This window comes from Mustelus asterias, chromosome 1, assembly GCF_964213995.1.
Source record: "Mustelus asterias chromosome 1, sMusAst1.hap1.1, whole genome shotgun sequence".
Lineage (NCBI taxonomy): Eukaryota > Metazoa > Chordata > Chondrichthyes > Carcharhiniformes > Triakidae > Mustelus > Mustelus asterias.
Window position 1 is genome coordinate 77,877,950 of NC_135801.1, and position 26,441 is coordinate 77,904,390.

General features: G+C 39.1%; 1 protein-coding gene across 10 annotated transcripts in view; it reads left to right on the plus strand.

The window, feature by feature from the left end:
• Positions 1 to 26,441, plus strand: part of bmp2k (BMP2 inducible kinase) — an 86,746-nt gene that overhangs the window by 31,616 nt on the left and 28,689 nt on the right. For all 10 annotated transcript variants that reach the window (XM_078213842.1, XM_078213840.1, XM_078213841.1 and 7 more), the window contains 5 exons: positions 11,357 to 11,475; positions 15,250 to 15,355; positions 16,196 to 16,338; positions 16,651 to 16,772; positions 23,385 to 23,466. In XM_078213842.1, the coding sequence (XP_078069968.1) occupies positions 11,357 to 11,475; positions 15,250 to 15,355; positions 16,196 to 16,338; positions 16,651 to 16,772; positions 23,385 to 23,466 (572 nt within the window). The remainder of the gene's footprint in view (positions 1 to 11,356; positions 11,476 to 15,249; positions 15,356 to 16,195; positions 16,339 to 16,650; positions 16,773 to 23,384; positions 23,467 to 26,441) is intronic.

Here is a 26,441-nt window from a genome sequence, read left to right on the forward strand (position 1 = left end):
AATAGTTATATTGGCCTTTGTTGCAAAAGGATTCGAGTACAGGAATAAAGATGTCTTGCTGCAGTTGTACAGCACCATGCTGAGATCACATCTGTAGTGTTGGTCTCCTTACCTAAGGAAGGATGTAATTGCCATAGAAAGGAGCACAACAAAGGTTCACCTGACCTATTTCTGGGATTGTCCTATTAGGAGAGATTGGGGAGACTGGGCCTGTATTCTCTAGAGTTTGGAAGAATAATAAGTGATCCCATTGAAGCATACAAAATTCCGACAGGGTTTCTCAGGAGATCATTCCCCTGGCTGAGGGTCTTGATGATGTGGAGATGCCGGCGTTGGACTGGGGTAAACACAGTAAGAAGTTTAACAACACCAGGTTAAAGTCCAACAGGTTTATTTAGTAGCAAAAGCCACACAAGCTTTCGGAGCTCCAAGCCCCTTCTTCAGGTGAGTGGGAATTCTGTTCACAAACAGGGCATATAAAGACACAGACTTAATTTACATGAATAATGGTTGGAATGCGAATACTTACAGCTAATCAAGTCTTTAAGAAACAAAACAACGTGAGTGGAGAGAGCATCATTAGGGTCTTGAACCAGGGGACAAATCTCAGAATAAGAAGGCTGTTTAGGACTGAGATAAAGAGGAATTTCTTTACTCGAAGGATAATGTATGTTTGGAATTCTCTCCCCAGAAGGCTGTGGAGGCTCAGTCATTGGAGTTTGTTCAAGGCATAAATTGATGGATTTCTGGATTTTAAAATCATTTCGAGACAATGTGGGAAAATTGGCTTTGAGTTAGATGATGAGCCATGATCGACAGGCAGTCCTCCACTTTGGAATGGTCAAGTTTTGATGAACAGCACTTGCGTTGTTTATAATTTGGCACCCTATTTCAACTTTACAATGTCAGTTTTGACCTTGATGTCATATCAACACGTTCATGCGGACACATTGACAATCTGTGCCACCCATCTATATCACACCATTTTTATTAGGGCAAACCTTCTTTATTAAGTTGGAAATACGTATCTTATTCTGTTAATTCACCTGTAAGACACTGTCAGGTTTTTATTTGGCACAACTGTCACAACAGTGCTCAATGCATCATCTAATATATGCTCAGAGTTGCAAAGTTAAACAGGCAACTGACAGTGATTTGATAGCTTCATCATATCTCCCACACTAACCAAGGAACTTGTGCTAAGGTGTGCAGGCATCATCTCAGTGACTTGATGGGGAAAGAATTGAGAGCATTTAACACTGCTGGGTGCCCAATGAGTGATTCCCGGCCTTGGTTTAGGAATCCAACCCTATTTATAATATTGTTCCTTTGAGGAAATCAGTTCTGACTTGCAACGTTTCGCCTTATGACCCGGTTTTTAGGAACCAAGTGTGTCATAAGTCCAAGAGCTGTCTGTATTTCCTATGTTTCTGAACATGGCAGCTAGTATATTGAAAAGGGTCACGGCCTGTCCGCAGCTGCTGCATCCAATTGCTCTCTGTGGATGGCTGTGTCAAGGGATTGCTTTTGCTACTGTGAAGGAAGACCTGGTTGTAAGGATGGAAAAAAGTAGGGCCATAACTATGTTTGTAGTCTTTTGCTACTGACTTGAAGATCTGGCTCATTAAGTCATACAAGGTTGTTTGCATAATAAAAATGAGTATGTTGGATACACTCACTTGTAGAAAATGAACTGTATTGGGTAGAGAGCTGAAAGTTTGGAATAGTGGTCTGAATAAACAAGTGAGATGATGCCTTGTGCTGCTAGAATGCAGTGAATATGGAAAAAGTACAGGCAAGACCAAGCTGTGCAAGATGGCCTTGGAACTGATGAGTAACAACTTCCACATTCAACAATCACCTTGTATTGAATTTATGATCTTCATAATAGGCCTCTCAATTTTTGCTTCATTAATGATTAACCCACCTTATCTTGCAAAGCAAATGGGGTAATTCTCATGTTCATCCTTCTGTCCTGATTCAAATTGTTTAGGTGACTAAGTTAATGTATTTTCTGAATATTTCTTCTTTTTTCTGATTGATTCTTATTTCAGAACCAGCATGTCTACACATCTTGTTAATTGAGATCTGCCATGCCATGCCCCTGATCAGTGTAGGGCACTTTTATTTTGGCCTCAGTGTTAGCATCAGTAACTTTGTTGTGTCACAGTTAACAATAAGCCTCACCCTCTCCTTCCTCCCCATATTACTTCATTTCCTCCACTAAAAATTGACATTGAGCACAATGTGCAACGCTATCATCTTTGGCAGTAAAGCAGCTTGGGATAATTTAGCTGTAATATTTTCAACTATACCTGGAATTAGAGACCGCTGCTGTGTTGATGCAGGATGTGTTTAGTTGGCAGTTATTGCAGGAAGCAGATAACTGCAGACTTCAGCTTCCTGACTTCGTAGCTAGTATGCTCAGAAACATCGTAGGAAGTTGTGTTCATGAACATGATAGGAAGTGTCATTGGCATATTTAGATTTACTTTTGACCATTAATAAAAGTCAGGAGCTTGAGCAAGAGAACTGCAAACAAGACAGAGCATGCCTCCTCTTGAAGAAATTGCCTTATAACATAGTTGATCAGAGGGGTTTTTTAAGACTGTTTTTGGAAAGATATTTCCTTGTTGTTAGTATGTTTTGGCCAAATAAAGGTTTAGTACAATGTTGCATTATACATTGTCACTGTTTCCTTTTTCGGACGATTAAACTTGCCTAAAAATTGATTCAAGTAAGTTTCCCAATAGTAAAAACAGATTTTTTTTTTGTTGTTAAGCTGATGAGACCCCCCCCCCCAGATCAGCACTTTCGGGGGACTTGACGTCCAATTTGCACACAGCAAAGCCCCATGAGCATATGTGACACTGACCAGGCAATCTGTTTTAGGGATCAATATTGGCCAAAGTTTCCCTGTGTAAATTAGTGCCAGTGGGATCTTTTGTGCCTTACTGAAAGGGTAGACTGCTTCATCTTAACACCTGATCCAAAAGTCTGCACTTCTGGCAATGTAGTACTTCCTCTTTAATGTACTGACTGTACAAAATAAAGCAAAAAATAAGTTTTTTTAATATAAAGGATACAGAGTGATGTTAGAATAGTCAAGTTGTTTCAAAAATTGGTGATAAAATGTATTCAAATAGCAGTCATTCAAAATGTAATGCAATGTTATTACAGTTGTATTGCAGTACAAGAGTAAAGAAGCCTTGCTACAATACATAAGACCTTGGTGAGCTTGGATACTGGGTTGCTGAGTATATTCAAGGCTGAGATAGATTTTTGGGTCGCATGCGTACAAGAAGGTATAGCTGAGGTGGAAGATCAGCCATAATCTTCTTGAATGCCAAGCAAGTTTAATGGCCTATTCCTCTTTTTTTTTGTTTCTTATAAATTTGAGAGGAGTACGCAGTATAAGTCTTCAAATCCATATTAATCTTTATTCTGCCAGATGCCGAGTAATTTTTGTTTTTGTGAATTCACATTTCCTATTTTTCACCATTCAATAATTTGCTTTTGTTCAAATAATCTAAAATTAATATATTCGAGCTCAGGGCATGTGTAAACCAGTGTGACTGCCTCATCAAGTTTTACTACATTAACGAACAGCCTCCTTTATTAGTAAAAGCTAGCCTGGCTAACGTTATCCCTGTGACAACCATTTTGAAAACAAATGAAACAGACAGTAATGTTAGCTGAGGCAGTTAGGGATGAGGTTTCAAAATTTCACCTCTATCTCCTGTTGCCAATCATTATCGACTGACCGCTATCGGAGGGTGTGTGGATATATTTGTATTTACATATGTGTACATAGATCAGAACTCAGCTTTCCTGTTGTATCTCCTGCAAGCACGCAATGTCCAAACTTACAAGTAAAGAATAGCTCTTCAGTTGAAGGAGAAGGGGTAGAAAATTGGAATGACAAAACAGTGCAAATCCATAAAGGTTACAAAGAGATACTTTACAGAATAGAATTGAACATTTCAGGAACCAGATCTATTTTGCTTTTATGGTATGATTCTTAACAATTCACTTAACCTGTAACATCAGTGATACCACAGTGACTATTAACGCTGCTGGTGGACTGCAATGTGTTGTTGACGATGAGAGATTTGGGCTTGCATTTTGGATATGGCATTAGGCTGAGAAACCACTACCTGAAATACCTTGTCAACAGCAGAAACTGGCATTGATAGCACATTGTCAGTAATGAAAACTGCTATTGTCAATACTGTCGTACACGTCTATCCAATTCGTCTCTCTCTCATCGCTGTTTCCTTTTAGCTTTGTGCACTTTTCTTTTTCAAAGTATCTATAATAGTAATACAGTTTTTGTCTGTTTTATATTTTTCTGGTTGGTCAGTGGGTTGATTTGAAGGACTGAAGCATATGAGGCAGGTATGGTTTGGGGTCACAAAGTAGCTAAATTCAGACATTGTGAATCCGGCCTAATGTTTGTTGTTTAGTGACTTTAAGGGCTCTCTTCTGACTGGCTGGACAGGATTCGAACCTGGTTCCCCAATCACTGTTGAAGCTTCTGTAGCCGGTAAAGGCCAGAGCCCATCTGATATGACTCTCCCATTTGGTTATTCCCTCTCCCTGTCCTCTTTCCTCCTCCCCCCATTCCGCAAATGGAGTCCGATCAATGTAGGCTTGGAGATTAGATAAGCTGTGCCTGTTCACATGCTCTTTGACACCTCCTCAAAAAACCCTACCTTTCTGTAATCTTTAGCAAGTGGTTGCTACTTTAACGCATAGCTCCTCTGAAGTGGTGTCAGCTGCAGTATGTGAGGCATGTGGGCCTGCCAATAATTGCTGGCAGTAATGGGTGTGGGGCTGTGCCAAGGAGGGAAGAAGAGGAAAAGCACAATCGACGGAAAGTGGAGTCCAAGAATTGCCCTAGCTGAGATTGGGGAATGCAAGTGTGGGTGGATTAGTAGAGATGCCAGGTTGCAACACAGGACATTTGTGTAGTGGGAATAAAGAAGCAAGGGCAAGAGGATCTTAAAAAGTTACCTGGGCTGGATTTGGGGAATGGCATGGGAGAGCCAGTTAATGGCAGGGTTGGGGTGAAGGGTGTTGGTGGAAGAAATGGATAATGGATCGTAAGGGAAGCTTACCAACAAAGTTACCCTTGTTGGAGAATGTGCTTTGGGGGTTTGGAATGGAAACTGCTTTGAAAAGGGTGGAAAGTGTATGAGACGGGGATAGCAAAGGTACAACAGGTGGGATGGTGATGATATGAGAGGGATAAAGGGAATGGTTTGGGCATGGAAGGATGGAATTTCCTGGATGGGAATGTAAAGCAATACTTTTGCATTAGGAAAATGCTAATTTTCACTGTAGCCAGGTTTTGTAGCTGTGTGTTCGTATAATCAATTCCTTTTTGAAGGTTACTGTTGGTTTGGCTTTCGTTATGAAGATGATTCACTCCTCTAGATTAACATGGAGGTCCACTGTCACCAACACTCTGAAGACATGGTACCTGAAAAGAGCAAGAGAGGCTTTCAAGCAATGAATTCCGGATCATCATAACTTGTTTTGTATAAAGAAATTTTCCTCCTCTTACACCCCCCTTTTCTTTTGCCAATTATTTTTTAACAGTGTCTTGTACTAGTGGAGATTCCTTCTCTTTATTTAACATTATCAAAATCCCTCATAGTTTGAAACACTTCTGTGTAATCTCCCGAACAATCCTCATCTCTTGCATCTCTAGTATATGTTGCAGATGCTATGCAAGGAATGTTGGCTGTCAATCTGGAATAGACCTAGCAAGGAAATTATTTTCTCTGAATTGTTTGTTTTCATAACATCTCAGTTGATGGTGACCATATTGTCGGTGTCCTCTTATGCCTCTCAGTGAAATATCCAAATGTGCTCTGGTTTGGAGGAAATGCAAGAATTTGCATGCTTCTGGTGCATGGCCACTCTGGTTAATTTGCTTGGTGAATTTTGGCCAATCGGTTCACTCTTGATGAGCAGAGCTTCAGGGATGGTAATCTCTGAATTCCTGCCTGAACCACGAGTAAATTAACATAGAGTCAAGCAGACCAGCTGGGGTTGGAGTCCTGATGAATTGAATACTAGGGCTATAGATGGCATAAAGTAATGGGAGATTCAGGTATGGGAAAATTTAGAAATCCAAAGAGAAAAGTAAAGTGTGGAGGTTTAGATAAAGATTAGCAGAGTTTTGCAAAAAGGGATAGTTTAGTGGTAACAATGCATCAGTGAATAAAGTTCAAGCAGAGAATAATAAACACAATTAAAATGAAAGGCTAGTTATTTGAATAGAAATAAACACAGGATGGTGGAAAATTGACTATAAAATGGGATTTTAAGAAAGGGAATAGAGTAAACTGGCAAGAAGTGTGTCACTGGGACCAGTGTTTGGGCGCTGGGAGGAGGGTGGGGGATGTGGGTTGACAGTGGTTGGGGTATAAGGAGATTGAGATTCAAAGAAACATGTTCAGACAATGGAAAAGTGTAACAATGTGAGGAAAGATAAGCCGAGTGGAAAATCAGGAAATGTCAGAGGGTTTAACAGCTATTGTTAATGAAATCAGCAAGTAAGGTCCATGTTTTTAAAAATGCATTTGTGAGGTGTTGGCATTGCTGGCTAGGCTGGCATTTAGTATTCATTCTTTAATGTGGTGGTGAACTGCCTTCTTGAACCACTGCAGTACAGCTACAGCGCTGTTCGGGAGTGAGTTCCAGGATTTCAGGATACTGGCAGTAAAACCAATTTTTTTTTTTCAGCTGAATGTGCAAAACATCCTCAATAAGATAGATGGAACTAAAATTGCCATTACAGAGACATGTTTACGAGGGTACTAAGGTTCCAAAATAAATATTCTAGGGTACACAACCTTTTGAAAAGACAAACGGAATAGAAAAAGTGGAGGGATAGCCCTGTGTTAGGGTGCTGGACCAGAACTTAAGTTACATTAGGAAGCTAGACCCCAGCAATTTTTCTTTTTGGCATAAATGTGAGGATAGGATGTTTCTCTCTAGGTGTGATTCCATCAACAAAGTATGGATCTTTTACAGCAAAACAAACTTTATTTAATAACACAGTTTAAATATCACTCTACCAAATGAAGCAGCTTAAGCATTAACAGTTGAACAATACTTAAATGTGAAAGGAAACAACTCTACTTTCTAGCTTATGACTCTTCCAGTTCCAAATAAGCCACATTCATGCATAATCAAATCCACTTTTAAATAAATACAGCCAACAAACCCAGGTGTACTTTCTTTCAGCAAAAGATAAAGTTCCAGAAACCTGCAAAATCCTTCTAACTTCAACCAGGCTTCAGCTGCAACTAGCTACTCTCTGGTAAAGCTTTTTTTCTGCTACAGACCCAGCCCTGCACATAAACCACATCATGACATGACTCTGTCAATCACTCTAATCAGAAATCCCAGGGGAACTTAAGTAAACAAAAGTCCATTAGCTCTAATTAAAAGCTTGCAAGGCTAAAATGAGTAATTATCCTGCTCTCCCAAAATTTGAGCTGCATTCCCTACAGACATACTGACTGTAGAATAAAGTTGATTTTTAAACATTCCCCTCAAACACGAAAAATATGTGTATGTCTATATCAATTGCACTACTGTCATCACACCTGACAGTCAAGGATGACATAACAGACAAGAGTGAGAAAAGATCTTGGCAGAAGATCATGAATTATAATCTTTAGAGGAGATCAAGATTAGGAAAAGCAAGGGTCAGCGAATGCTGGTGGGAGGAGCTGATGGGCCCCTTTTGCAATAGTTACATTTCTGGACAATGCCATAAACAAGAAATTATTGGGGCATGTAACAAAGACAGTGTAATTTTTGGGGATATTAAAGTTCATGGAAGCACAAAATGAGATGAAGTTTGCGTGTGAGGAGGAAAAAGTGCTAAGTCGGGTATTTGGTGTGTGGATTTTTCTGCAAGCTATAACTTAGATTAACAGACTCTGACTTAAAACTTTAAAACTGCAAGCATGTTAAGAAACTAGTTTAACAGAAATTGCCTGGCAGTGGAAGTTATCTCTGTCTATGACTGCAACATGTGGAATGCATTCCCATTCTGGACAAGCATATCTGTGAATTGAGCAATTTTGGCTCTGAGCTGCTGATAATGGGGAGCATCAAAGAGCAGGAGAGTTACCTGGACACTTTGTACAGGAAGTAGTCATCCCCTTCTCCTTAGTAGAATAAATTGGTCAGTGGTAAGGGAGCGATTCGACTGAGTCAGACAGCTATAGGGATCGAACAGATGGTGATCGAGGTGCTTCAGCAATTGACTTTGACCAATAGGTATGAATGAGATTCTTGCTATCTGCATGGATGAGAAGGATTGCAGGGTGGAAGAGCAAAGCATTTGATGCAGGATGCCATTCAAGTGGGGAAATAAAAAGGAAATTGTTAGCGGTAGGAGACAGCTCAGTTGGGGATAAATATTGTTCTTTGCAGCCTTAACTGGGAGCTCTGAAGCTCGTGTTGCCTGCTTGGTATGAGAACGAAGGACATCTTGTTGCTGGAGATTAGCTTGGCGAAGGAGGTTCTAGTTGTTGTGGTCCATGACTGAACCAATGATTGATATAGGTAGAGCTAGAAATGATGTTTTGCTGAGAATGTTGGAGTGAAGATCTAAATCAAAACATCAAAGGTGATCCTGTCTGGATTGTTACTGAGCCACATACCAAATGGCATAAAGTCAAGCAGGTTAGAGAATTAAGCATGTGGGTCAGAGTTGTATTGGAAGGAGGAATTTGGATTCGTGGGGCATCTGTATTCTGGAGAAGAGAACTGTTCTGTTGAGATGGGCTTCAGTTAAGTTGGGCACGACCGGAATTGTGCTGAATCATGTAACTAGGATAGAACCTTAAACTAACGGATGAGGGGTCAGGTGAGGGGCGATTGAGAAAAGGCCAGGCCACAGAACAGTATGGTGATGTGGATAAAGATGAGCAGTATGAGACAAGAAGGGACAGTGATTTTAACAGTAAATGTACATCAGTAAGGTCCATGCAGTGGATAGTAGTAAACAAAATGAAACTAAAGGCTCTTTATCTGAATGTGCGAAGCATCTGCAATAAGAAAGATAAACTAGTGGTATAAGTAAAGATGTTTTTAGGTCTCATCACCACCGTTACAAAGGCATGTATACGTGGTGACTAAGATTGAGAAATAAATATTCTTGGGGACACAACATTTTGAAAAGACAAGCAAAATGTCAAGGAGTAGGGGTAGCCCTGGTAATAAAGGATGATATAAAGGTCTTCATGAGGAAGGATGATGAAGTAGATTCTGTATAGGGAGAGATTGGGGCTAGCAAGAGCCAGAAAATACTGGTGGGAGTAACTTATAAGCAGTTAACATTTGCCAGATCATATACATAGAAATGGGTTGTTCTGCCCGATCAATCTAGGCTGATCTTTATGCTCCACTTAAGCCTCCCCCCATTTTTTTCTCATCTAAATCTACCACTGTAATTTTAGGCTATTGGATCTCTTGGCTATCTCACTTTATGCAATGATTGCACAGTGCTACTCTGCATACAGGAAGATGTTCATATGTGGAGAAGAGTTTTTTTTGGCAGTGACTTCGACCAATGCATGTGAATGTTTATGTCTGTGATGGATACATTGACAAGGATGAGATTAAGAGGGTTACTTATATTGACGGTATGCAGGTCCAGTCTAACAGCTATGCTCAAGACTTAGTTGGCTTAGTTAGTAAAGGCATGACTGACCAATCCTTGATTGCTATTCAAATTCCCTTGCGTGAATATTGTTCCCCCCCCCCCCCCAAGAATCCTCCAATGCATGACCATCATTGAGGTGTATTGTTCCATAGAAATTACATGAAAATTGCAACTCGCAAATTGTTGTTTGGCCCAGTCAGTATATGAGCAGTTATCTTAAACCTATGATTCTCCACATGAGAACAAAACTTAGTGCTGGCCCATGTTAAGGCCGTAAACTTAAATTCAGACTGCTTTTATTATATATCCTGAAAGAAAAGCTCTCTAGTAAACTTCTAAAAATGTCCCCCAATTCTAGCCTCTTGAACATTTCCTTGGTCAACCATTGATAGCCTGTCTTCAGCTACCAAGTTCTGGAATTCCTCCTTTAACCTCTCCACCTGTTTCAGTCTATTTAAATCCAAGATGTTTCTTGTTTGAAAAATGACAAAATTGTGGAGCTACTGTTTCTGTTGTAGACCAAGTTTTACTAATTCTAATAAACCTGGATAAAGAAGCTCATGGATTCTATTATTCATTTTTCTGGATTTTATGTAAAGCAAAGTAATAAAAGCAATTAAAACAATGAATCCCCTTTATAGATGTTTACTACCCTAGGATACAGACTTTTTGGCCTTCCCAGCATCTTTTCTCTAGTGATTATGCTTTTTCTTCTCTCTTGCGTTTTGATTTTCAGGTATCTTTGAAGTTTTCTAAAGCTTCTCTAATGAACGCAGATTAAAAATACCTGTTTGCCTCTGCCATTTCCTTGTTTTCCATTATCAATTCCCCAGACTCTCTTTAGATGACACATACTAGCTTTTATAGTTGATCTTTTTCCATTTAAATGCATGTGGAAATCCTTACTATCTGCTTTATATTACTATCGGCTAGCTTTCTCTTGGAATACTTTCTACTTTTTTAGTCATTCTGTAGCTGTACAGGGCATTTGTAAGACCACATCGAGAGTTGTGTACAGTTTTGATTTTCTTATTTGAAAAAAATGTGTAATTGCATTAGAAGCAGACTAGAGGAGGTTCACTGGACTGATTCCTGGGACAAAGGGCTTACCCCATGAGGAAAGGTTAAACAGGTTGGGCACATACCCATTGGAGTTTAGAATAAAGAGTGATCTTACTGAAACATATAAAATGCTGAGGGGATTTGATAGGGTAGATCACTATGTGGATGCTCCTCTTTTGGGAGAAACTAGATCTAGGAGACATAGTTTAAGAATGAGATCCCTTTTAAGACTGAGGGTAGAATTTTTTTTCTCCCATCGTTTGTATGTGGCATTCTCTACCCCAGATAGCAGTGCAGGCTGGATCGTTGGATGCAGTCAAGGAAGAGTTGGACGGACTTTTGGAGGGGGGGGGGGGCTGGTGTAGAGGTCGGAGACAGGAAAGTAGAATTGAGACCACAACCAAGTCAGTTATGATCTCATTGAGTGGCAGAGCAGGCTCAAGGAGCCGAATTGCCTACTCCAGCCCCTAAGTCCTATGTGGATGTTATCAAAGCAGAACACGAGTTAGAATTTTTAAATTTGTGCAATGCATGAGGTGCTTTTTTTTTTAGAAAGAATTGCTTTGAGTTGCATTACAATTTTTAAAAATGTTATAGGTGGATTCTCCTTGGTATTCTTGGCTCGAACTCACAATGGAGTACGCTGTGCCCTGAAACGCATGTATGTTAATGATGCACATGACCTGAACATCTGCAAAAGGGAAGTTACTATTATGGTAAGCAGATTTTGATTCATGTTCATAAATTGTGAATCAGAAATGTAATGTGTGATGAATTCTAAAAGACTACTTTCAAATCTCCATTTTTACAAAATCTCTTTAGACTTTTTATGAGATGATTCTTAGTAAAATTTTGGTATCAAGGTTGATGAGCAGAATCTTAAAATGAAACTAATCAGATCTTTGTTGGCGTCTTGGTCATTATGACGCAGATGGAGGAAATTCAGTTCATCAAATCCATAATGGCCCCCTGCCACTCAGTCCCATTCCCCTGATCTATACCTGTAGCCCTATTGAGATATTTTCCTCAAGTTGCTCATCCAATTTCCTTTAGAAATCGTTCATAGGGGTGAATTTTCCCGTTCCACCTGCCACTGGAATTGTAACAGACGAGAGGCAGACCATGGAAAGGATCGTTGATGTCGGACGGGATCTTCCGGTTTTGGGGCAAGTGCAGCCCAAAAATCCCGCCTATAGTCTCTTTTGCCATCCTTGTAGGCAGAATTCCAGATCATTTCCACTTGCTGGCTAAAAAGCTCTTCTTCACATCACCCTTGCATCTATTACTCAAAACAGTAAATCTGCGTCTCCTGATCCTTGTACCACCAGCTAATGAAAACAGCTTTGCTTTGTGTCACTTAACGTAATCTTGTACGCCACTATTCAATTTCCCCTAAATCTCCTGCTCCAAGAAGAAAAACCTCAGCTTTTCCAAACTAACCTTGTAGCTAAAATCTTTCATCCCTGGAACCATTCTGATAAATCTTCTGTGCACTCTTAATGGACCTTCACATCCTTCCTTAAATGCGGAGACCAGAACTGGATACATTACTCTAGGCTTAACCAGAGCTTTATACAAGTTTGGCATAAGTGTGCTTTGACAAAGCACAAGGGAACTTTGACAAAGGGTCGTCTGGACTCGACATCAGCTCTTTTCTCTCCTTATAGCTGCTGCCAGACCTGCTGAAATTTTCCAGCATTTTCTCTTTTGGTGGCTTAAATTCCCTGTTGTACTCCATGGGGCTCTCTGGAAGAAGGAGGAGCTAAAGAATTTGAACAAACAAAAAAAAGTATGATGCACATCAGGTGAGGCCATTTAGCTGGGCTCTGAGGTTCGGAGGTGCAGCGATGGGGGGTAGCTGGGTTGGCCAATGATTGAGCTGTCCAGCGATCAGGAGGTCGGCAGTGTGGGGCTGCTGCACATGCGCCAATCTCTGCTATGACAGATCGGCGCATGTGCAGTGGCCCGCTCAGCTCTGTGCTGCTAGCCTCTTCAGCGGGAATTGTCCCAATCCCAGGATTTCCCCTCACAAACTGCATTTGGCCTGGGTCTCACTTGAATAATTCACCTGATGTGCATCATACTTTTTTTGTTTGTTCAAATTCTTTATCTCCTCCTTCTTCCAGAGAGCCTTGATTTTGGTCCTCTTTCACCCCTCTTGGAAATTGCCTATATTGCTAGAAACATCTCTTTAAAGTTCACTCATTATTCTGTTACAATTTTTCCTGTCAACCTTTGGTTCTATTTTAACCTGGCTAGATTGCTTCCTGAACCATTGACATAAAACCCCTTTCCAATTTAGACATTCTACTCAAGATTGTTCCTTGCTTTTCTCCGTTACTAATCTAAACCTTTCTATACAATGATCACTCTTACCCAAGTTTTTTCCACAGACATTTCTGTGGAAAATTGTTTCATTCCTCAACATCCCTGTCATAAAAGGGGATCCCTTATTTTGTAAACTGTGCTTTCTAATTCCGGTCTCTCCCATAAGGCAAAATATCCTTTCAGCATCCACCCTGTCAAGTCCCCCACAAGATTTTATATATTTCAATAAGATCATCTCTCACTCTAAACTTCAATGGATGCAGAAGTGTCCAGGGCAGAAGATTGATCAGAACTGACAGATATAATGAAAGGAAAATACTGCGGATGCTGGAAATCTGCAATAAAACAGAAAATGCTGGATAAACCTAGCAGGTCTGGCAGTGTCTGTGTCGAGAGAAACCGAGTTAATGTTTCGAGTCCATATGTTCCTTTTATAGAACAGATCTAATGCCCAGCCTCCCATTCTTTTAAGGTGCCTCATTGGGTTGTCTATGTCATGATAGCTGAAGTTCCTGAGCCGCCCAGACAGTGTCCCCTCTTATTTGACTGACAAATGAAGCTTCTTTACTGAGAAACTGATTAGAATGTGAAACTTGCTGCCACAGGGAGTGGTTAAGGCGAATAGAATAAATGCAGTTGGGGAAGTTGGTGAGCGCAGGAGGGGAAAAAGAATAGAAGCATTTGTTGCTAGGGTAAAATGAAGTAGAAGGGAGGAAGGAGGCTGTGTGAAGCAGAGACACTGCTATAGGTCTGTTGGGCTAAATAGCCTGTTTTTGGGCTACATGTTATTTGTAGCTCTCTGTAACACAAAACCAGATTTTAGGTGTTAGAGACAATGGACTCAGTCTCGCTTTCTAATCTGTTAAAATGGGCCAGTTTCAGAGTAGAATCTGAGTCTCATGTAGTTACCTCTGGTTCTGGAATCGGATCAAATAAGTGCATACTTCATAAATTTCTCCAGTGTCAAATTCACTCACTTGTCTAATGTTTTTATTCTAATCCAATGATCAAGAGGACAAATTCACTTTAGCTTGCCAAGAGACAAGACATTGCCAAAATATATCAGAACTTTATCTCTTACACCCTGTGTCCTACCCATAGGCTAAGAGATTGCTGGAGTTTTAATGCAATGCAATGCAAGGTGTTAAACCATTGGAGCTGACCAATTATCCTGTGATGATGCTTTTTCAATTTGCATTTCCAGTAATACAAGTCACAAAAACAAGATTATTTGAACAGTGAAGAAAAAAATCCAATTTGTGTCACTTCATTGATTTCTGTGCCAATGTAGTGCTGTACTAAATTTCAAATTCATATTTTTGGTTTACTTTAGCACTCTAAAATTTGAGTCACATAGCTGGAGAATGGAATACCTTTGAAATTTTTTCAGCGTAAAATATAAAATCAAATCTAGTGCTGAACATATGTAAGGTGAAGTGCTGTGTTATCCATTTCAATTTTAAACAGTATTTCTTTTGGCACTATTGTGGTATTTTTCATTTACCACATTCACCATTTTACGTCTTTAAATGAGATTATTAGCATGTAATGCTGTGGTCACTAATAGGCAGAGTTAGTGTGGCCAAACTGATTTTATTAAAGAGCTTTAAACAGAGCAAAGAAAGGTTAGCTTATCACTTTATGCTAGATTTTGAGCCATGGTGTCAGTTGTCAGGAGAAGAATGTTAATCCATTATGCTTGCCTGTGTGTACTGCAAAAGTGTTAACCACTGGAATATAAGATTTAACATGGGTGAACACTTTATACAATGGTCTGTAACTTCTGAGCTTCCCAGTGTCTAATTTGGGTGGAGGGGGCTACCCAAAAGATGCACTGGGGAATCCCTTCAACTTCCCGGGTAAGGACTTGCATGGCAGTTGCCCAGAAATGCAAAGTTCTGGGCAATTGCTTTGTGCTAGGAACCAGCTGAAAATGCAACTTAAATCACAAACATTGGATTGTTAAGCTGTGTGGTTAGCTAGAAAAGCTTATGATATTTAAAACTTCTTGGTTACTATATTGGGTAACTATAGTAAAGACCCAGACTTGCGCCCGGCATAATTCCACCCCACCAGAGTAGCAATCAGACATTGATTGTCACTCTAAGGAAGTTACGGTCCAATATGTTTCTGTAACTAACCCTATTATGTTTTTCTTTCAGAAAGAACTCTCAGGGCATAAAAATATTGTCGGTTACTTGGATTGTGGCATTACGTCAATCAGTGATAATGTTTGGGAAGTACTTATTCTAATGGAATATTGTCGAGGTAAGTGTGTTATTTTAAGTTCTGCAGAAGGCTCACTTAGACTCAAAACATTCACTCCGTTTCTCTCCACAGATGCGGCCAGACCTGCTGAATGCATCCAGCATTTTCTGTTTTTATTTCAGATTTTCAGCATTTTGCAGTTATTAAGCTGCCTGTCTGTGAAATAGCTTCATGATGCACTCAAATTATGAGTTTCACTATATTTTTCTTCAATTACTTTAGGTGTGCCCTTTGGACTGAACTACCTCATGAGAAACCATGTGACTCCACAACCTAAGAATCTTATGGATTTTTATTTAGGTTGCTACTACTTTTAGTAGTGCAAGTAGACATCAAATTAATGTAGTTATTTTTTTTTTTGAAACTAATGTTCATACTTGACGAATTGTCAGACGTCCAAACTAGCTTGGACCTACAAGTTAGAGAACTGTACAAGCTCAGTGAAGGTGGGACAGAAATAATGTTTTTTTGCGCAAAGTACAGCCCTTAACACTTAAATAAAGACTACCATTTTATTGCAATCTTGTGCTCATTAAAGTAAGGTGTGCCAGTACTGGAAATTAAATACTTTCCAGTTTAGTTCATTCCGGTGTCAGAATCAAGCATTTCAGAATTGGGAAAATTTCCCAACTTATGACTTCAATGCAAAGGAATTTTACATGATAATCGATGTGCTAAAATAATATTCAACTACTGTGCAGAAATTTTTGCTCATCTAAAGAGCTTTTCAAACTGCAGTTATGTGCATTAAACCTGTATACATATTTGATTCTTTGTTCTGAAATTGAAACTACTAGTTTTAGCACAAGCAGAAACCATTTCATGGTCTTTATTTGACAGCGGGACAAGTGGTGAATAAAATGAACCAGAGGCTACAGACAGGTTTTTCTGAAATAGAAGTTCTGCAAATTTTCTGCGATACCTGTGAGGCAGTTGCAAGGCTGCATCAGTGCAAAACCCCAATCATTCATAGAGATCTCAAGGTAAGAATCATTGTGAAGTAGAAGTGTTGCATATTTTTGCAATACTACTGAGTTTCACAGATAATTCTAGTGCAAAGTTCTAATCAATCCGCTATGTTTTGAATGTTGGCTGTACAATTATCCTGTCGACCTGCACTAAATTATAGGAGATAGAAAGAAGAAAGTGTATTTTCATTTTATAATAGATATTACAAGGTAGATCCATTTTGATAATTGAGCTGGTCTTGCCAGTTTGTCTCTTTGAATTACATTTACTTGTAATAACAGTGGTCACTTTGTAATAGTTTCTTGTCTTTCAATCTTATTTTTTAGGTTGAAAATATTTTGTTAAATGATAACGGAAACTATGTACTATGTGATTTTGGAAGTGCAACTCACAAAATTCTCAATCCTCAAGTACACGGTGTCAGTTCTGTGGAGGATGAAATCAAAAAGTAAGATGTTTTGTTGAATTCCTCAAGTTTTATTTGAGGTTGATTTTACAGTATTCTGAAAGCTGCCATAGTATTTTGCTGTTTGTTGATCAAAGCAAGGATGACTGAATCCAGATATCTTGCCCTTTGCTCTTCTTGCAGCTAGCTTCCACAGTTATCTTCCTATTGTCACTGTTCCACTTATTGCTTCTGTACAACCGTTGCACATTGTTTTTCAATTTAGTAACATTCCAACACTATTAACAGAACACTGTTACCAGTAATTTGTTTTTGACTGCCTACATATATCATTTTTAATTCTATTTGTTCTTAGTTTGGATGCCAAAGTTGACTTTGTACGCTTCTAATGACTTTACGATGTGAACTGTGCAAATTGCATCAACTTAGCACTTTCCTTGGCCTGAGAAAAGATGCAGGAATACCTTCTTAAAGAACTGTTCGCAGTTTCTCTATGAACAAAGTAGTTTTGCACTGTAATAACATGGAAATACTCATGGAAAAGTCAAATTTTTGAGACCATTTTATTTTTCAGCCAAAATATTTTAGACAGGTAATGTTTTTTGAGGGATCGACATGCATACTTGATTTTGGCTCAAAAATAAAAATCAACAGTATTAAGGAATTTCTGTGAATGCGCCAATATTTATTTTATTTTAATATAATCACAGGTTATATACATTTAATCTGACAAAATATAAATACAGCTAACACTTCACATTAAAATCCTTTGAAATCAAGCTGATCACTATCTGAATCTCCAGTCAATTCATCCAAACAGCCTTGGTTGTGTCATGTTATAAGGATCTTCCTTGTCATCTTCATCATTATAGGCAGATATTGGTAACTCCAGTATCATTGTCCCTGAAGTAATTGTCCATGTTATCATTGAGTGCATTTGATATTGCAGATTTTAGAAATGAGTTTTTAGCAATATTGGGATCAAATTCTTTCCACATTTCCATGATCTATTGGTAGATGGTTGCTGGGGTAGTTTCTTACATTTCTGCCTTTAGTGAATGATATCTTGTCTTCCAGCATCTAATTGTCCCTATCTTTTGGATACTTCCCTTGAGAGGTTTATTTATATACACGTGCAAAGGCTGAACAACACTAACTTGCCATGTTAGTGTTGGTTGATCTTGCATTGCTTTCTACATCATTGACAAGTGGGATATGAACAATACCTAGATGAGCAAACATTTTTCTTTGTAATTTTCACAAATCTAGTGCCTCACCTGGAACTGGCCTTGAATTCTGAAGTCTTAATTTTTCTTGAGTGCTTAAAGTTGGATTGTTTTGTATGCGATAATGTGACTATTGCTGATGCTTGTTGACCCATTCTGCAACTTTTTTGCTCCAGTTTAAATTAAGCTGTGTACTTATTACTTTTTCTTGAAGCCATTGTAATAGATCATGCAGTACACAAGTTGTTGATTGGCTAGGTGATTGCCTTTAGAATTGGTGGAGGGAAAATCTAAAGATTTCTGCTTGTGCCTTTAGATTAATTAACAACAATAATTACTGGTAAGTAATTAATCACAATGCAGTTTGATTCCTGTAAAACTAAGGTCATCTTTTACACGCGTTATATGAAAACTTGCTTTATTTAGACCAAAAGTCACGGGGTTTATTTTAAAATGAGATTGACTTTTACATTAGTATATACAGTATCAGTCTGGAAAACATGATTTATACTTAACTGATAGCCCTGAAGCATTTTTGATGTGTGAATCTTTTGAGGAGTGGAAAATCTGTGTGGAGCATCTTCTTTGGTTCATCAGTTCCAGCTTACATATGCTTGGTGTATATCCCATCTTGCCATAATCATGTTGACTAAACGAAAAACCTATGTAATTTTGAACTATTCATTCTTTGCTGCAAGGATTAAAACGTTTGAAACCCTCATCTTAAGCTATTTATTTTTTTCAACAAATGTTGCCACTGGGCATTATGTACCATAAATATAGAAAGCATATAAATGATGTTTAGTAGAAAAGCATTGATACTGCAAATAACTATAAATTTTTGCATGGCTAAAATAAGTATATGTTTTAGCTGTGGGAGACTTCCCAGTGTATTTTACACTGTCCCAAAATGTAGGTACTGCACTAAATAGTCCTATTTGAACTCTTCACATTTTATTGTTTTTGAAAACCACTTGCAACGTGTGTTATTAACAGAAATAATTAACAATTTCTCATAAACAATTTTGTTGCTACATTGCTAGTGCTATACTGCCAAGGAATTAGTGAACATGGATTTTGCATGTATAATTTTGGCACGATTCTGATCTCCATTGGGGCATACATTTGAGCAGAAGTTGGACAGTGGTCTAAAAACTGGTCACCCATTTTCTGACAAATGTAGATTTGTAATCTCCAGGCCCCAGGGCATTGTAACTGGGAATACCCAGAAAACTACTCTGCGAACTGATCCTGAAGTCCCAAGATAAGGATTGCATGGCAATTGCCCAGAAAATTATTCTACTCGATAAAAGTTCAAACTTCCATTGGACAATGGGCCTGCAATTGGAACCATCTGGAAGTGCGCATTAAACTTTGGATGGTTCCAACTGTCTTATAGTAATAACTACCCGGGAAAAGTTAGAATTAAACCACTAACTGTAGTATTGAGCCTCCACCGACATCATCTTCCCCCTTGGTTGACCAACCCACCCCGCCCCAATCCTACCCTTTTACCGTACAAATCTACCTTCTCCATGGCTTCTGAAAGTGTCTAGACCTTTAAATGTACCTGCTTCATTTCAGCTATTGCTGTAAAAAAAAAAAGGGCGGTGTGGCTTCCTTATCAGCAAATCTAACCCTGGACTGAGGGCTGCAGGAGCACATTGCCCTACATCTTTCTTGCCTGGCCGGAGTCAGAAGATTAATTGAGAAAGAATCAACTGAATTTGAAATAAGAAACTAGGAACAGGGTGGCAATCCGACTCTGAGTGCCACTCCATGGAAGTTCAGGCCAGATATTTGGGAGGACAGAAACAAAGATCAAAATTTGGCAAGTTTTATTTTTTTCTTATCAGGAGATGGTGCTTGAAGCAAATGCCAGTAAATATTTGTGTAACCCTATCAGGAAGCAGAGGGATTGTAAAGTAAAGGATTGTAATGTATTGTAAAGTATACAAATATATTTGTATTAATGGATGTTATAATTCCGGTTTAGACTTAAATGGGTTTAATTTAATGTTTCTGTGTAGGAAAGTGTATGATTCATGTTAGACAAAGGTGTTGCATGTATAGGGGTTTTTGGTTTCAAGTCAAAATGTTTCTATTGTGCTGAAAGAGAGTTTACAACGTGAAAAGTAAACGCAGTCTTGAAGAAAGAATGAATGTTGCATAGCAACCAGGGGTATCTTAAGTGGAAAATACATTTGAGAGTTTTAAGTTGAACCAATCAGTGGTTGGAGCTACAAAGCTAGAGAATGAACAGCTCTCAGCTCTGCAATATGCAAGGAAGCCCTACAATGGAGTAAAGGCATGAAAATAAGCTCCAGAGGAACAAAAGGACAATTAGTTCTGGCAACTAGAGAATGAAGAGAAGTTTCCTGGAAGTTTGTAGTTGAAGGAACAAGGAGGAACAGGATTTGGAACTGGGTATTGTCAACTAAAGTTAAAGGCAGAGCTGGAAAGGCCAGACGGTGACATTAGCTGGAGAACAGCTAGAGATTGGAAGCAATTGTAAGGCATAAGGTATGTAGTCCTTATTTCCAGGCTTTGGAAACAATTGTATTCTGTTGGGGACTAAATACCTGAGTTTTTGTGTAGAGGTTTGGATGCATATGGCAATCTAAGACACAAGAATACTGAAAGGAGAGTTGGAAAATGTGGAGGCGGATCCTTGCTGAAATAGCTGAAGGAAAGCATTGTGTGAAAGTGTATTTTTTGAGTGGAGTTTGGAATCACTTGCATGACCATTATCTGGGGGGAATTTGATGAGAAACCCACAAAAGATTGATTGAGTTGCATATCTCCCTTGGTTGTCTGACCACAGTTAGCCTGTGGGCTTAAAGGGTCTGTGTGCTTATTAAGATCATTATAGCATAAAATGTATTTTGTAACCTGTGTTACCCTTTACATCAGTGTACATTTGTGAAGGTAAGTAGGAGTGGAGGAGTATTGTATTAATTTTTTTTTTGTTTAAAAGCTAATTGGCAGTCCTGTGACTGTGTTCATTCACATTTTCTTAAAACAAAAAGTAAAAGTCTTTTGAGCTAGGGTTCCAGTCTGGAATCGTACCGTCAAGTAGTAACATCAACTGCGATTGTAACAACTCTAATATCAAGTTATCAGTTTTGGATTTTCTTATCCACTAATATTCACTCACTTGATAGCAGTAGTGACACAAAATAAAGTTGTTGATGTGATATTGCTAACTAATATGGATAATTTAATCCTTGTTGCAGAATTGCCTTAAACACTGTGCTCTTTTTTTAACAGGAGTCCTCTCTCATTCAGTGGATCCTTTCACCCGCCTTTTGTTTCCTCCCTATTTCTGGACCCCTTCCTACTGCCCTTGCCCTTTTTATTGAGAACTGCTGCCTTGACCTCGGCTGTCCCGATTTCTTTGTTCCTCACCCACTCCAACCTATCTCCTTCTGAACTTGCTGCACTTCATTCTCAAGTCCAACCCTGACTTTGTTAACAAATCTACTAACTAAGGTGGTACTGTTGCTGTCTGCTGTACTGATCTTTACCTCGCAGAAGCTGAGCAGCAACTATGAGATACTTTCACCTACCTCCCCCTTAACCATCACCGAACATCAAGCCATTATTTTCAAGATTGTCACTGACCTCTTCTCCCCTGGAGATTTTCCTTCCATGGCTTCCAACCTCCTACTTCTCCAACCTCCTAATTCCCCAACCCCCACATGGCCCACTTCTATCTCTTCCCCAAAATCCACAAAGAGCAATTCTGTGGTAGATCCATCATAATAGTTTGTTCCTGCCCACTGAACTCGCTTCCTATCTCAGTGGAAAGGTCAGGAGCAGGTAGGAGGCCAGAGGGAGGAATCCAGGTGGAAGGAAAATATGACTGGAGGTGGGTGAAATGATCCATTAAGTGGGGGGAGGACTTTTGCCCAAAGAAGTGAGCACAGAGACGTGTTCTTTAGTTTTGCTTTCACTGAGCACTGACCTTTGTTCCCCTATTAGCACATTCTGCTGTCTTACCTTTTATATCACAATCAGTACCTTCTTTAGTCTTTAATACTACCATTAGTACTCCTTTTGTAATCTCTCCTTAGCTCTCACCTATCCCTAATCTTCTATTCTGCTCCACCCTCCCTATCCAACTATATAATCTATCATATTTCTACACCTCTTCAGCTTGAAAGAACAGTAACACGGACTCAAAATACTAACCTTGCTTCTCGCTCCAAAGATGCTACTAGAGCCGCTGAGTTTTTCCTGCATTTTCTGTTTATATTTCAGATTTCCAGCATCTGCAGCATTTTGCTATTCTAATGGTATTTAGATTTATTTCTGAATCAATTGGAGTTTTCTCTAAGTGGTCCAGAGCTCTAAACTTTCCTGTGTCATTTTTGTGCTACTTTCTCCAAAGAAACTATTCTTGTGTGAACCACATCAATTATATTTTTTTAATAAGTGCATCATTTTTGTTATTCATTCATGGGATGTGGCTGTCATTGGTTAGGCCAGCATTTATTATCCATCTCTAATTGTCCTTGAGAAAGTGGTTGTGAACTGCTTTCTTGAACCCTTGCAACCCACATTCCCAGATTTTGACCCAACAACAGTGAAGGAACAGCAATATATTTCCATATCAGGATGGTGGGTGGCTTGGTGGGGAACTTCCGGGAGGGTGTTCCCATGTATCTGCTGTCCTAGATGGTAGTCGTCATTGGTTTAGAAGGTGCTGTTGAATGAGCCTTGACGAGTTCCTGCATTAGGCCTTGAAGAAGGTACACACTGCTGCCACTAAGTTGGTGGTGGAGGGAGTGAACATTTGTGGATGGGGGCGCCCATCAAGTGGTTTGCTTATTCCTGGATGATGTCAAGGATCTTGAGTGTTATTGGAGCTACACTCATCCTGGCAAGTGCAGAGTATTCCATCACAGACCTGACTTATGTAGATGGTGGACAAGCTTTGGGGTGGAGCCTCTGACCTGGTCTCGTAACCATTTATATGGGTAGTCCATTGCAGCTTCTGGTAAATGGTAACCCACACGATGTTGATAGTGGGGGACTAAGCAATGGTTATGCTATTGAATGTAAAGGGGTGATGATTAGATTCTCTCTTGTTGGAGATGATCATTGCCTGGCACTTGTGTGGTGCAAATGTTACTTGCCACTCTTGAGCCCAAGCCTGAAAATTGTCCAGGTCCTGCTGCTTTTGGACACAGACTGCTTCAATATCTGAGGAGTTGTGAATGGTGCAATCATCAGTGAACATCCTCCTCCTGACCTTATGATGGACAGAAGGTCATTGATGAAGCAGCTGAAAATGGTTAGGCCAAGGTTCTGATGCTGTAACTAATACAAATGCAACAAATTTAATAACTGTTTAAATGAACTATCATAAAAATACAATAAAACAGGATTGCACAGAAGTCAACATTTGAGTTTTTCTTTTTAGGTATACGACGTTGTCCTACAGAGCCCCTGAAATGATTAATCTTTATGGAGGAAACTCAATCACGACAAAGGCTGATATATGGGTGAGCAAAACTTTCAAAATATCTCAGGACTTCAGAAGTACTTGGTTGTGTAAGACAATTCTGTGAACAAGGCGCTGCACCCTAGCAGTTGCAGCTTGTGTGATTGAAAACAGGCCATTTTGGATGCCAAGAAGGAAAGCTAGGGGATCAGCTGTTTGGTGGATAGAAGTTGCTCGGAGCAGGAAATTGGTCTTGGGTTCTCTTCAAGCTTCTGAAGAAAAAATGGAAGTGAGTTCAGGGTGAGGATGGAGGAGTCTGGAGAGAGGTATGATCTGGTGGTAACGGAAACACAGTAAGAAGTCTCACAACACCAGGTTAAAATCCAACAGGTTTATTTGGTAGCAAAAGCCACTAGCTTTTGAAAGCTAGTGGCTTTTGCTACCAAATAAACCTGTTGGACTTTAACCTGGTGTTGTGAGACTTCTTGCTGTGTTTACCCCAGTCCAATGCCGGCATCTCCACATCATTACGGAAACAACAGGCTGGTGCTCACTGCTGCTCTGAGGTGGGTTAACGCATTGTAGAAGTATAATAGAACCAGCTGGCATAAGTGTTGTATGTACTATTTTGTGGCGCATGTGGGGAATGTAATGCTTAAGTGCTCACTCTAGTTATTGTATGTGAAAACTCTCTTTTTTGCTGGAGATTAGATACTTTTTTGAGTATCCCATTCCACGTTTTGGCACAAATGTGCTTCGTTATTTACAAAGATCAACACTGCCCTCCAGTGGCACAATGTTTTTTCAGTAATTTGCATATTGCAAAGTTGCAAGCAACTTTCATAACTAATGTGCCACCAAGTCAGTGTCAGATCAAAATGGTTTGATGCTAAACTAGTTAATTTCCTTTGGCGTTACAGACAAAAATACAAGTTCTATCTCCTGTCCAATTTCTGTTTGCCTCCCTCTTTTTCTGTTTCTGTCTTTCCCATTCTCTTTTTTTCTCTTCTCTCTCTTTCCCTTAATTTTCTTACTTTCATGCTCCTGCCCTCATGCCTGTCCCTTCTTGTGATCAACCACAAATACATGCTCAGAATTAAAACTATAGAGGTGTTGTGGTGATATGAATATTACTTAATTTTAATGATTTTTTAAGAAAATAAATCACAGAATTGATGTTTTTTTGCGATTTAAATCTTTGTAATGTTGGGATCTGTCTGTAATATCTGTGATGCTTCACCGTTTGCTCAAAGATGCTACAATATTTTGTTGATCATATGCTTTTGGAGACAATTTTTTAATGCAAACTGGCAGATCTCTGGTATCTGACACAATTCTTGATAACGGCAGATTTGTAAAACTTAGCTTCAAAAAGGAGTGCCTCTCATCTGGAGTACATTTTTAAAAATTTTGGGTAGCTTCCATCATTTTCTTTATATTCATGAGGATCAGCTTAAATTATATCTTTTCCAATGACAACCTTTTTTCAGAAGTTGCCAATCATTCTTTTGTTTGAAATCTGTCATCTGAGACAAATAAGTAAGGGTATAGCTATTCAAACAAATTTCAACGCTGTGGTTTTGATGGAGCCTAAATTGAGCATCAGTGAGCAGGTTATTATAAGTATTGCCTTTCTGTTATCAGTGACACCTTCCATCACTTTATTGATGATTGAGAGTAGACCAATGGAGTGATAATTGGCTGGTTTGGATTTGTTCAACTTTTTATGCACAGGATATACTTGGGCAATATTCCACATTGTCGTGAAAGCAAATTACTGTGCATGCTGGAATCTGAACCAAAAATAGAAAATGCTGGAAAATCTCAAGTCTAACTGCATCTGTGGAATGAGAACAGAGCTAATGTTTCGAATTTGACTTTTCGTCAGATGGATGCAAGTGTAATAGCTGTATTGGAAGCTAGGTCTGGCTAGTTCTGGAGCGTAAGTGGATATTGCCAGGGCCCATAATCTTTGGTCAGCCATTTCTTGATATCAGTCAAATAGATCAAATTGGCTGAAGATTGGCATCTATGATGTAAGGGACTTGAGGAAGTAGCCAGGCTGGTTCATCCGTTTGGCACTTCTAGCAATAGATACTTGTAACTGTCCATTGACTCTTAACTGAATTTTTTTGTTTTATAAATTTCCTGCATTATGGGAGCTGCACTGTAGCACCTACCTTTGTTAATTATAATTGTTAGCACAAAATAAAATATGTAACTCGGATTATTTTTGTTCAGCCTGAAGCATTTGTTCTGTAATGATCTAAACCAGGGACAATTCATGTTGGATCATGCATATCTAATTCCTGTATGGCAATTTATTTCTATAATAGAAACTTAGGACCCATGTTCGAAATGAAGTAAGGTTAAACTTTTACACTTAATTGCTTTCAGAATTGGATATTTATTTTCCTATGCACGCTTCACAGAAGATTTCTTCAGCTTGAAGAACTGTTCAACATTTTTAGCAATTTAGCAAGTAACATTCTGTCATCAGATTTTCTTTTAAAAATGAACATAAGTAGAAACAATGGGTGGGTTTCTCCAGGCTCCCAGCTGCTTGTTTCTCTGCGGTGTGCCATTTGCTGGTGGTGGGATTCTCTCTGGTCCCGTCGCTGTTAATAGGATTTCCCATTGAAGCCAGAAAACCTGAGGGTGGGCATGCACTTCTGGTGGGACCAGATAATTCCACTGGCTTGAACAGCTGGAAAGTACCAGCCAATATTTTTTTAAGAATGTATAGAATACCTAATCATCTTCAAAAGAAGCAGTGTTAGCTAAAGATTTAAGCATATCCTTGCTTTGTAGCAAATTTCTTTACCGTGGCAATATGTCAAATTAAAATTGTTATGCCATGTTCTGGTCATTAGCTTTTATACAATTGTTGAACGATACAGCTGCAGTAACTCCTTGCATGTTTGTGGTAGAGAAGCCAACTGATTGCTTTTCTATTGAGGGAGACGACTGGGTTTACATATGCATGTAAGCTGTCTCTCCTCTTAAAAACAAAAGCAAGTGAATAAGTAAAATGTT